Consider the following 12957-nt stretch of genomic DNA (forward strand, 5'->3'; position numbering starts at 1 on the left):
AATATATGTATTTAACATCCTCATAAATATTATCCTTGTTGTTTACTGTTCTTGCTACGCACAGTTGGAGTATGGTAGTTAGTATTTTCTCTAACAATGTTTAACTATTTGCTATTTTTTGAAAAAAAAAATAATTTTTTTGTTCTAACTACAATTTATTTGTTCTAACTACTGCTACTTTCTGTGTTGTATTTTGTATGTATCTTTACTGTTATTTCCTTGTATATTGTATTTTGTATGTGTCTTGGAGCTTTTCTCCTTGGGCCTCTACTGAAAATGGACATGTATCCAGTTAGAATAGCCCGGTCAGCAAATGTAAAATAAATAAAATAAGTAAATAATCTGGAAAATCAGCAATGCAGTTATAAATGTGCATATTTGTATGGAGCGGGGTCATGTTTTTTGAGCTTATGTGTCATTAAAGGCTTTTATAGCAATGGTCTCAACTTTCTTTGTGCCTTCACTGTTTAATTATTGCTGGCACTGCTGTATATAACAGTTTCCATTTTGTTACAGCTTATCCATTTAGAAATCAAACCAGCCATCAGAAATCAGATTATCAGAGAGCTGCAAGTTCTACACGAGTGCAATTCCCCATACATTGTGGGCTTCTATGGTGCATTTTACAGTGATGGAGAAATTAGTATATGTATGGAGCACATGGTGAGTTATTTTTTGTCAACTTGTTAACAATGTTGTAGAAGTACCATATAAATGTTTATGTATACATTGCGTGATGAAGCTATTATTTGTTTATAGAACTGCTTTTTGTTTTTAGCACCACAGTGAACCAGAACCAGTGTTCTAAACTGGTGAACAAGAGAGAAGGCAGTCAAAAAGCTGGCAAAAGCTAATGCATTTTACAAGTGAGACAGAGATGGAAGTCATCTTATTTTTGACAGCTCACTGGAGAGTAAAGGAGCCTTGAATTTAAACTGCACTTTGCAATAGTAGGAGTGAGCAAAAACCCACCACTGTTTATTTCATGTTCTGGTTTTGTGACCTGTGGTTAAGATTACTAAACACTAAGTATGCCCTTGTGAAATTAACATTGTGAAAGGCTAATGCAGGCCGTGTTGCAGAAAAATGCTGCAAGATGTTATTTTATCTTATCATAGCATCACTCAGCTTGGAAGTACTGATATTTGTTAATATAACCTTGCACACATGATTTGGGCATCAACATGTAAACTATAAAATGGATAACAGCTGTGGTCTGGCAGCTAATAGATTGTTCATGGTGTCTGGTTTCTTACTTGACATTTGCAAATAAATGTCACAGAAGCATGAAATTGATTTTGTAACTTTTAGAGTTTGCGACGTATTCAAAGGGAGAAGAAGAAGGAACCCTGTGTGGGGGAGAGTAGATTCTCCTATCACTTGAAGTAGGTTTAGGACTCTAATTACTAGTCTGCAGTGGCTGCAGTTTAAACTTTGCTACCTGTTGTTCCATACACCTGCCCATCTCCAACTTAACCTGATAATACTGTTCCTTCTGTTCATACAGGGGCACATGTACCTCCACACCTGCCCATCTCCAACTTAATCTGATAATACTGTTCCTGCTGTTCATACAGGGGCACACGGACCTCCACACCTGCCCATCTCCAACTTAATCTGATAATACTGTTCTTGCTGTTCATACAGGGGCACACGGACCTCCACACCTGCCCATCTCCAACTTAATCTGATAATACTGTTCCTGCTGTTCATACAGGGGCACATGTACCTCCACACCTGCCCATCTCCAACTTAATCTGATAATACTGTTCCTGCTGTTCATACAGGGGCACACGGACCTCCACACCTGCCCATCTCCAACTTAATCTGATAATACTGTTCTTGCTGTTCATACAGGGGCACACGGACCTCCACACCTGCCCATCTCCAACTTAATCTGATAATACTGTTCCTGCTGTTCATACAGGGGCACACGGACCTCCACACCTATCTATCTCCAACTTAATCTGATAATACTGTTCCTGCTATTCATTCAGGGGTGCACGGACCTCCGCACCTGTTCATCTCCAACTTAATCTGATAATACTGTTCCTGCTGTTCATACAGGGGCACACGGACCTCCACACCTATCTATCTCCAACTTAATCTGATAGTACTGTTCCTGCTGTTCATACAGGGGCACATGGACCCCCACACCTGCCCTCTCCAACTTAATCTGATAATACTGTTCTTGCTGTTCATACAGGGGCACATGGACCCCCACACCTGCCCATCTCATAGTTAATCTGGTAATTCTGTTCCTGCTGTTCATACAGGGGCACATGGACCACCACACCTGCCCATCTCCAACTGAATCTGATAATACTGATGTTCTTCGTTCCCCATTGCTGCAGTCCTTACTATTGGGGTATAGTCCGCATCCAGTCGGCCCGAATACCAGAGTATAAGGCTGACGTCGGTCAGGGCGCATTAGACTGACGTCAGTACGTCAGGGTACTAATGCGCATGACCGACGTCATATCCTCAGTCTTTTTTGCCGCATGGTCCGATGCAGAAGCAGTTTTGCGAGTGCAGGTTGGCGTTCTGAAATATTTCCGAAACCGGAGTTTCAGACCGAAACAGAGTTGGCTAAGTACCCGTTGGGGAACATTTTGGTTTTTCTTGCCTCAGTATTTTACCGGATGTCAGAAAAAGTGAATAACTGTATTTCTTGTGGGAAACAGATACCTCATAGGGATTACCATACCTTGTGTATACCTTGTTTAGGGCCTGAGCACGACGTTGTTGGTTGCCGCTCTTGTGCTAGGTTTAACAAACGCACTATTAAGAGGAGGTTAGACTGTGCCAGGTTAGTGTTTGGGAAGCGTTGCAATTATAAAATGCCGTCGGATGCTCCGACGCCCGCTTCGTCCAAGAAGCGCAAGGACAAAACAGCGAAGCCTAGGGTTGATGAACCGGCAGTCCCGGACATCGGTTCTTTAGAAGGCTCAGTGGAGCCAGAGGTTTTGCCAGGAGTTTCCATGGAGTCCCAGGCAGACACTTTACTGTTACAGGATGTGCCTTCTCAGGAGGTAGGCCAGGCTGAGGGGGCTTCTCAGGTGACTGTTCTTCCCTCTCTTCCCAAGGTAGTTAGAGCCTCTCCTTCTGTTGCCAAAACTTCTTTGAGAGGTAGGCCTAGTTCAGCTTCAGTGGGGGCTTCTCCTAGCATTTCGGGTTCTGTACCTAAGAAACATATGCTTAAAATGGCAGAAGATTTGATTACTATGATTAGAGGTTCTATGCCCCCGCCTGATAAGAGGCCTAGGGTGGACCCGGAGTTTGATAGTTTTGAACAGTGTTCAGAGGCTTCATAGTCTTCTGCGGAAGACTTGCAGGAGTATCCTACTTATTCTGATTCTGATGTGGATGATTCCACTCCTACAGCTTCTCCTCCTGAGGATTTCTCATTTTCAGAGACTCTGCATTCCATGAGGGAGCACTTTAAATGGGAAGGCCAGGATTAGTCTGATTCAGGAAAAGGCTTAGGGAATTCTTGTTTTTACCCCAGCATAGGCCCTTAGCTATTCCTCCTGTGTTGAATGTGGTGGAAGATGTTTTTGCAGAGGCTTCCCTGAACCCTGACTCTTTGCCTCCTGCTCCTATTAAGCCTGATAGGTATTATAGGGTGCCTGAAGCTCATAAGTATTTGTTTAAGAGTCCTAGGGCGGACCCAGAAACTATTTCTCAAGGGCCTAAAGGTGTTAAAGCTTCTGTAGTTAAAAATCCTGTTCCCACTGATAAAGAGGCAAGGGCTTTGGATAGGTGGGGAAAGAAAGTGTATACTTCTTCCACCCTAGCCATGAGAGCATTGAATTGTCAGTTTCACATGCTAAAATATCAGAATTATCTCCTTTCACAATTGAAATCTAAGGTGGATGCTTTGGCGGAAGGTATTGAGTGTAAAGAGTTGCTGGATTTGGTTCATGTGTCTGAACAAGTGGGTAAGCATTCTTTGCAATGTGGTTTTGATGCTGTACAGGCCTCCTCGAGGGTGGCTGCTACTAGTTCTGTTCTTCGCAGGCATGCCTGGTTGAAGGATCAGAATTTAGCTGAGCATGTTAAGACAAGGATTTTGGATGCTCCTTTACAGTCTGATGTATTGTTTGGATCGCCTGTGGAAGCAGTTTTAAAGAAAATGGAGGACAAAGCTAAGTCTATGCAAACTGTTAAAGATTTTTTGCAGGTGCAGCCACCGAAGTTTAGTAGAAATTGGCCTGCTAAGGGGTGGACATATCCTGCTTATGATTCCCAGTCTAGGGGTAGGTCTAGACGTGGTAGGGGCAGGGCTCAAGGTTCTTTTCGGCCTAGAACAGGGAGTTCACCTGCTCAGACTTCTGGTGAGGGCAGGGGTCAGTCCTTTCGTAAACAGACCCAATGACCTGTTTTTTCTGCTGCCAGTAGATTCCCGTCTGGCAGCTCCTTTGGGAGGAAGACTGTCTCTTTTCAAAGAAAATTGGGATTTAATTACTCAAGACAAATGGGTGCTGGATATCATTCACCACGGTTACAGATTTTATTTCCATACAATGCCCCCTTTCAAAGGCATGCCAGACGTTCCTCCTCCGCAAAGAAAGGAGGCTCACAAGCAAGTTTCTCAGTTACTCCAGATAGGGGCCATTCAGCCAGTCCCTGTATCAGAAAGGGGCCTAGGATTTTATTCTCGCCTGTTCCTAGTACCAAAGAAGGGGAACACGTGGAGACCAATTTTGGATTTATCTCTCCTCAACACTTTTCTGGACATTCCCAAGTTCAAGATGTTGACGTTACAACAGCTTTTACCTCTGCTGGGCAAAGATCACTGGATGGTAACTTTAGATCTCAAGGAAGCTTACCTTCATGTGCCTATAAGGCTAAGTTGCAGGAAGTATCTGCGGTTTCGAGCTGGAAATTCTCATTATCAGTTCTCTGCATTGCCCTTTGGCTTATCTACTGCCCAGAGTATTCACAAAGGTTCTGGCTCCAGTGATAGCTTACTTCAGGCTTCAAGGAATTCAAATCTATCCTTACTTGGACGACTGCCTGATTCTGGCTCAAGAAAAGGAAGACCTTCTACAGCATCTGGAACATGTTATAGCAGTGCTAAGATGCCTAGGGTATTCTGTGAGCGAAATAAAGTCCAGTCTAGTACCCTCTCAAGACATGTGCTTTCTGGGTGTGAGACTGAATACAGCAGCCCAGATGGCCTTTTTAACCCCGGACAAACAAAAGAGTCTATCACTTTACTTCCATCAACTATCTCATCAGTCCGTGCTGACTGCAAGGACAGTCCTTCAAGCATTAGGGTTCATGGCATCTTGTATTCTGGTGCTTCCCAATGCCAAACTGCATATGAGGAAGCTACAATGGTATCTCAAAATGTATGGACACAGCACTGCCAGGATTTGGACACTGTCATTCAATTAATACCTTGCCTTCAAAAAGAATTTTTGTGGTGGGCTCAGGAATGTCACCTAAACAAGGGACTCTCTGTGACCCGGCCAGAGGCGAGTCAGATTTTAACGACAGATGCCTCGGACATTGCTTGGGGAGCTCATCTAAATGGAAAGTGGATACAAGACAAGTGGCCTGCCAGACTACAGCATCTACATATCAACATGAAGGAGATGTTAGCAGTCCAGTTTGCATTAATGGCTTTCAAGGAGTTACTTCTTCCAGGGCAGGTGTTGATTCTAACAGACAACACAACTGTCATGTGGTACATCAACAAGCAAGGGGGAACACATTCTTATCCTCTATGCAGGCAAGCAATGATTTTATGGGACACTGCGCTAAGCTTGCAACTAACTCTTCAAGCAAGGTTTCTGCCGGGAGCACAGAACTCCTTAGCAGATGTGTTAAGCAGACAAATCATGGATCCCCACGAGTGGAAACTGGATCTTCATGTATTTCAAAATTGACAGTGTCATGGGGAACTCCAGACATAGATCTGTTCGCTTCTCCACTAAACCACCAGCTGCCACAGTATTGCACAAAGGGGTTTCATCACACAGCTTGGAAAGTGGATGCTCTGTCTTTCAGTTGGAAAAACCTTCATGTGTATGCCTTTCCTCCTCTGCCTCTTCTTCCAAAGGTACTATTAAAGGTCAGACAAGACAGGCCAAGGATGATTTTGATAGCTCCAGATTGGCCTCGGCAACACTGGTACCCACTACTACGGAGTCTGGTAAGGAAGCCTCCATGGCCTTTACCTCTGATTCCTCATCTGTTATCTCAGAAGGATGGTCATCTGCTCAATGTCAAGCTTCACTCTCTTCATCTAACAGCCTGGCATATTCTGTGTTGAAACACAGCAGGTCTCAACTTCCTCAACAAGTTTTAAATGTGATTATGGAAGCTAGAAGACCTAGTACAAGGAAAGTGTACAGAAAAATGGAAGAGATTTTTATTTTGGAGTACAGCAAAGAATTTGCAGGTTTCTGAGCCTAATTTGAGTGTGGCTCTTCAATACCTTACTGAGTTATTGGACAAAGGGTTGTCCTTCTCTTCCATTAAGATTCATGCTGCAGCAATTTCAGCTCACTATGATTGTGACCCACCATTGTTTTCACATCCTTTGTTCAAGCAGTTTCTTAGAGGGGCAAAGAATATAAGACCCCCGTAGAGCTCCTACTCCTGCTTGGGATCTCAATTTTGTGTTGGAAAAACTTACTCTACAACCTTTTGAGCCTGCGGCTACTGCTGAATTGAAATACTTGTCATGGAAGACTGCTTTTCTGTTGGCTATTACTTCTGCAAGAAGGGTGTCTGAGTTGCAGGCCCTTATGGCAGTAGAGCCATTTTTGATTTTCCATAAGGATAGGGTATCATTACGTACTAATCCTTCCTTTATGCCTAAGGTGGTTTCTAGTGTGGCTTTAAACCAAACTATTCATTTGCCTACTTTTATGCAGACCCCCAAAATAAAGGGGAAAAGATTTTGCACACTTTAGATGTACACAGGCAATTGCGTTATTATTTAAGCAGGACTAAGGATTTTAGGCAGTCTCAGCAGTTGTTTGTTTCTTTTTGCTTTGAGTTCACAGGGCAAGCCTGTGTCAAAACAAACTATTTCTAGGTGGATTGGCTTTTGCATTGCATTTTGTTATTCCCATCATGGCAAGGAGATTCCAGCTGGGATTAGGCCTCATTCCACTAGGGCTACTGCCACTTCTACAGCATTTCTAAGGGGTGGCAACTAAGGATATTTTGGAAGCAGCTACTTGGAGTTCAGTGCATACTTTCTCTAAGCATTACCACCTTCCTATCTACTCTAAGTCTAGGGCTGGTTTTGCCACAGCTGTTTTGCAAGGCATGTTGTCAGCTCCTGCTTCTTTATGATTTGCCAGCCTCCCTTACCTCTGCTTTGGGATTCTACCCAATAGTAAGGACTGCAGCAATGGGGAACGAAGAACATAGTACAGTTTTGTACCTACCATAAATGTAGATGTTCGAGGATCCCATTGCTGCAGTCCAATTTACCCTCCCTCCTTCCCTCTGTGTTTAGGGGTGGTTGTGTAGGTGAGGTTACATGCTTATATTTTTGTATATATTCTTGTATATATTGTACATATTTTTGGTGCAGGTATTTTGGGCCTTGTCTTTTTAGGGTCTTCTGACATCTGGGGCAAGAAAAGACTGAGGATATGACGTCGGTCATGCGCATTAGTACCCTGACGTACTGACGTCAGTCTAATGCGCCCTGACCGACGTCAGCCTTATACTCTGGTATTCGGGCCGACTGGATGCGGACTATACCCCAATAGTAAGGACTGCAGCAATGGGATCCTCGAACATCTACATTTATGGTAGGTACAAAACTGTACTTTCCTGCTGGTCATACAGGGGCACAAAGACCTCCATACTTGCCCATCTCCAACTTAATCTGATAATACTGTCCCTGCTGTTCATACAGGGGCACATGTACCTCCACACCTGCCCATCTCCAACTTAATTTGATAATACTGTTCCTGCTGTTCATACAGGAGAACATGTACATCCACACCTGCCCATCTCCAACTTCATGTGATAATACTGATGTTCTTTGTGTTTCACTGTTGCAGTCATCACATTTGGGTTATGCCTGCCCGGGTAGCCATCATTCGGCCCGAATGCCAGATGCTTAGTATTTCTGCGTCAGTTGCTATCGTTTCAGGACTGACGTCAAGTCGTCAGTAGTATAAAGTAAGGCAGCCAACGCCATTATATCAGTCTTTCTTGCCGAGGAGCCTGAAGCAGAAGCAGTTTGCACTAGTGCCGGCCAGTTGCTATGAGTTTTCGTTTTCCGAATTGAAGTTGAAGTCTTCTGAAGCTAAGTACCCCGTTGGGGATCCTTTTTTTCTTGCTCTAACCGATGTCAGAAAAAGTTAACAGTTGTCTCACCTGTGGAAAGCAAATACCACACCGAGACTTTAATTCTTAGTGTGTCAGTTGCTTAGGCTCAGACCACGACGTCCCCCACTGTTGCTTTTGTGCTTTGTTCAATGCCAGAACTATAAGTCGTCAAGCCCTTATTGTAGCTAGATATTTTCGCTTACAGTCCTCGAATTTCGATATGGCTTCGGTAAGCCATCTGACAACAGATCTTCGGAAAAAATATAAGGATAAAGACAGAGACAGACCGCAGATGTCCAAACCTACTGACGATACTTCCGTTAAGCTAGTTATCAGTTCTCCCGTCCTCAGTGAGGTGCTTTCGCAAGCCCTGATGCCCGCTTCTGTGGATTCATAGGCTGCTACGGAGACCCTTTCGGAGTCCGGTATGCTGCAAAACTCTTCATCGACTAAGGATCCCGTGGTTCTCTCTACCTTGGATTGGTCTGGAGCCAATGAGCAGGCACCAGCTTCCGAGGAAGTACTTTGCACTACCGATTCTCGACACAAACCGACGACTTATTTCACATCTACTGTTCGTTCAAAAACTACTGAGTTTTTAAAGCCCAGGGTACGAAACACACCTTACACTGTGGTTTTGAAACCCTAGAAGCATCTTGCAGGGCAGCAGTCACTGGTTCTGTCCTTAGAAGGCATACTTGGCTTAAGGAACAGCCCTTGCCCAGACCATGTCAAATCCAAATTATTGGATGCACCCTTGCACAAAAACAACTTATTTGGCACCAAGGCAGAGGAGGTCTTTAAAAAGATGGAAGAAAAAGCTAAATCTATGCAGGCAGTTAAGGATTTCCTGCAGATCCAGCCACCCAGGTTCAGTAGGCACGGTCTCTCCAAGCATTGGTCCTTTCCTGCCCCATCCAGGTCGGTTCAGCCCATCCAGGTCGGTTCAGCCCTGACCCCAAGGAAGCAGACCCCCAGACAACAGCCACAGGGAATGCAGAGATCAAAGCAATGGAGTACCTCCACTTCTAAACCATGGAGTGCAAAGCCACCTTCTTGGTAAGAAATCACAATGACTCTCCACTTCCACCCCCTCCCTCTGCCCACCTGCACTTGCCCCTGGGAGGAAAACTCTCCTTCCACACAAGCACCTGGGCTACCATTATCAACGACTCTGAGTCGTCAACATAGTGTCCCAGGGATACAGATTTTTTTTATACAGTCTACCAACCCCAAAAGGGTTCCCAGATCTTCCTCCAAACCAGTTGGCAGAGGCCAAAACGCAAGTCCTTTCCCTGCTGTCTGTGAGGGCAATAGAGCACATTTCTGCAGAGCAGATAGGCCAGGGTTTCTACACCAGGCTCTTCCTGGTACCCAGAAAAGAGAGCAACTGACACCCCATCCTCGATCTATCCATTCTAAACACCTTCCTGGTGATACCAAAATTCAAAATGCTCACCCTCCAGCAACTTCTACCTATGCCCTCCAAGAATGCTTGGCTAGCCACCCTAGACTTAAGAGGCCTACCTCGACATCCCAATCAGGGAATCTTGCAGGAAATATCTACATTTCAGGGCAGGATCTCTGCACTTTCAGTACTCTGCTCTTCCCTTTGGCTTATCTACTGCTCCCAGAGTTTTCACAAAATGTCTGGCTCCCACCATTGCTTTTTGCAGGCAAAGAAATATTCAGATTTACCCATACTTAGATGACTGCCTGATTCAGGCAGACAGTCAGGAAAAGCTGCGCAAGCACATGGCCTTTGTAAAGGACCTACTGACCTCCCTAGGGTACACTGTCAATGAAAATAAATCCAAACTAGTACCCACCCAAAAAATATTATTCCTAGGAGCAAGCATGGACATAGCATCCCAGATGGCATTCCTTACATCAGAAAAGCAAACTTACCTGACAGTCTGTTTTTCTCAACTAGCCACCAGACCCCAGTTCTCCGCAAGGAGAATCCTGCAAGCTTGGGGGTTCATGGCTTCTTGCATTCTACTCATTCCATATGCCAGACTACATATAAGGAAACTTCACTGGTACCTAAAAAGACTTTGGTGTCAACAATCTCAAGACCTGGAAACTCTTATATCGATGACACCTTGCCTAAGGAAAGATTTTCTTTGGTGGGCAGCAGCATGCTACCACAACAAGGGACTACCCTTCTCACCACCCCATGCTGCCCAGACCCTCACCACAGACGCATCAGACTATGCCTGGGGTGCACACCCAGACAGCAGATGCATACAGAGCCAATGGAGCCCACGTCAAATACATGTGCACATCAACCAAAAAGAGATGTTAGCTGTCCAGCACGCATTGACAGCTTTCAGGCCCCTTCTCTCCCCAGGGGCTTTACTGATCAAAACAGACAACACCACTGTGATGTGGTATATCAACAAGCATGGAGGGACTCGCTCCTACCTGCTATGCAGGCTCACCATGACTCTTTGGCACCCAGCCTCAGCCATACAACTACACCTATTATCACAATTTCTGCCAGGGTCTCTAAACGCTCGGGCAGACAAACTTAAGCAGAAATCTTCTGGACCCACATGAGTGGCAGCTAGACCAAAGAACCTTCACCCTCATAACTCAGAAATGGGGCACCCCGATGTCTTTGCTTCCCACTCCAACCATCAGCTCAGCAAGTTCTGCACCAGGGAGCCTCACTGCAGGGCTTGGAAGGTGGATGCTCTATCCTTACAGTAGGTCAACCTCTCGGTCTATGCATTTCCCTCAATACCTCTCATTACCAGGGTACTGCTCAAAATTAGGGAGGAAAAACCGAGGACAATCCTGATTGCCCCAGACTGGCCACGCCAGCACTTGTACCCACTGTTGCGCAGCGTGTCCCTTCTGCCACTATGGCACCTTCCTCGGATCCCTGCACTCCTGACCCCGTGGAAAGGAGAATTCATGCATCCCCAGTTGCAGACCCTCAATTTGGCAGCCTGTCTTATTCCCTGACCCCCACTGTACAAGCTGCCAATCTCAGTAAACAGGTTCTAGATGTTATACGTGAGGCCAGACGCCCTGGCACTAAAAAGTCTTATGCTGACAAATGGAAAAGGTTCTGCACTTGAATCCCAGGCTAAGGGAGCCGATACGGCACAGCCCTTCCCACCTCTCATCCTAGATTACCTAGCTGACCTACTATACAGTGGTCTATCCTTTTCCTCTATTAAAATACATGCCTCTGCTATCTCTGCTCATTTCAGCAGTGAGCAACTTCTTTTCTCACACCCTCTCATCAAACAGTTTCTGAGAGGGGCTAGTAACCTGAGGCCACCCAGAAGAGCATCTACCCCAGCTTGGGACCTAAACTTTGTGTTGTAAAAGCTTCAGCAGAGTTAAAGTTTATCTCATGGAAGACAGCCTTGCTTCTGGCCATCACTTCAGCCAGAAGATTATCCGAGCTACAATACAAGAACTAATGGCTGTAGAGCCCTTCATCATTTTCCATGCTGACAGGGTCTTCCTCAGGATTAGCCCATCCTTCATGCCAAAAGTGGTGTCCAGTGTAGCTCTCAACCAATCCATTCATTTGCCCACCTTTTTCCCTAACCCACAAAACAAAGGGGGAAAGAATCACATGCTCTCGATGTGCACAGACAGCTCAGATTCTATCTAGACAGGACTCAATCATTCAGAAAGACTGATCAGTTGTTAGTCAGCTTTGCTGCAAAAGCAGAAGGCAAAGCCATATCCAAACAAACCATTTCCAAATGGCTAGCGCACTGCATCCATTTCTGCTACAAGTGACATGGGAAGCCTCCCCCTAAGGGGGTTTGAACTCACTGTACCAGAGCAGTCTCCACCTCTGCAGCATTCCTCAGAGGAGTCCCCACCAGGGACATACTGGAGGCTGCAACATGGACATCTGTTCATACCTTCACCAAGCATTACCACCTGCCTGTCTTCTCCAAATCCAGGGCAAGCTTTGCCACTTTCTAGCCAGCCCCTATCCCCCTTTTCTCTCTCTCTATCTCCTTACAAGGAACTTCTTGGTGTTTACTTTCTGTTGGTGAGGTTCTTGCACCATATCCTGGCTCCCATTTGGGGCTCCTGACAGTTAGGGCAAGACAAACTGATGTAATGGCATCGGCTGCCTTACTTTATACTACTGACGGCCTGACATCAGTCCTGAAACAACAGCAACAGACTAGCCTCTAATATTCGGGCCGACTGAGGGCAACCCTGGCAAGGATAACCCAAATGTGATGACTGCAACAGTGAATACACTCTAACATCTACATTTATGGTAAGTGTACACAACTGTACTTTCCTGCTGGTCATACAGGGGCACATGGACCTCCACACCAGCCCATCTCCAACCTAATCTGATAATACTGTTCCTGCTGTTCATACAGGGGGACATGGACCTCCACACTTGCCCATCTCCAACTTAATCTGATAATACTGTTCCTGCTGGTCATACATGGGCACATGGACCTCCACACCTGCCCATCTCCAACTGAATCTGGTAATACCGTTCCTGCTGTTCATACAGGGGTACATGTACCTCCACACCTGCTCATCTCCAACTTAATCTGATAATACTGTTCCTACTGCTCATACAGGAGCACATGTACCTCCACACCTGCCCATCTCCAACTTAATCTGATAATACTGTTCCTACAG

The 12957-nt window shown here is 45.3% G+C and overlaps 1 protein-coding gene across 2 annotated transcripts in view; it reads left to right on the forward strand.

The window, feature by feature from the left end:
• The window catches only part of MAP2K2 (mitogen-activated protein kinase kinase 2), a 1901538-nt gene that overhangs the window by 403497 nt on the left and 1485084 nt on the right, over positions 1–12957 (forward strand). For both annotated transcript variants that reach the window (XM_044055499.1, XM_044055501.1), the window contains exon 3: positions 517–663. In XM_044055499.1, the coding sequence (XP_043911434.1) occupies positions 517–663 (147 nt within the window). The remainder of the gene's footprint in view (positions 1–516; positions 664–12957) is intronic.

Source organism: Protopterus annectens, chromosome 13.part0 (genome assembly GCF_019279795.1).
Source record: "Protopterus annectens isolate FY-2018-M chromosome 13.part0, PAN1.0, whole genome shotgun sequence".
Lineage (NCBI taxonomy): Eukaryota > Metazoa > Chordata > Ceratodontiformes > Protopteridae > Protopterus > Protopterus annectens.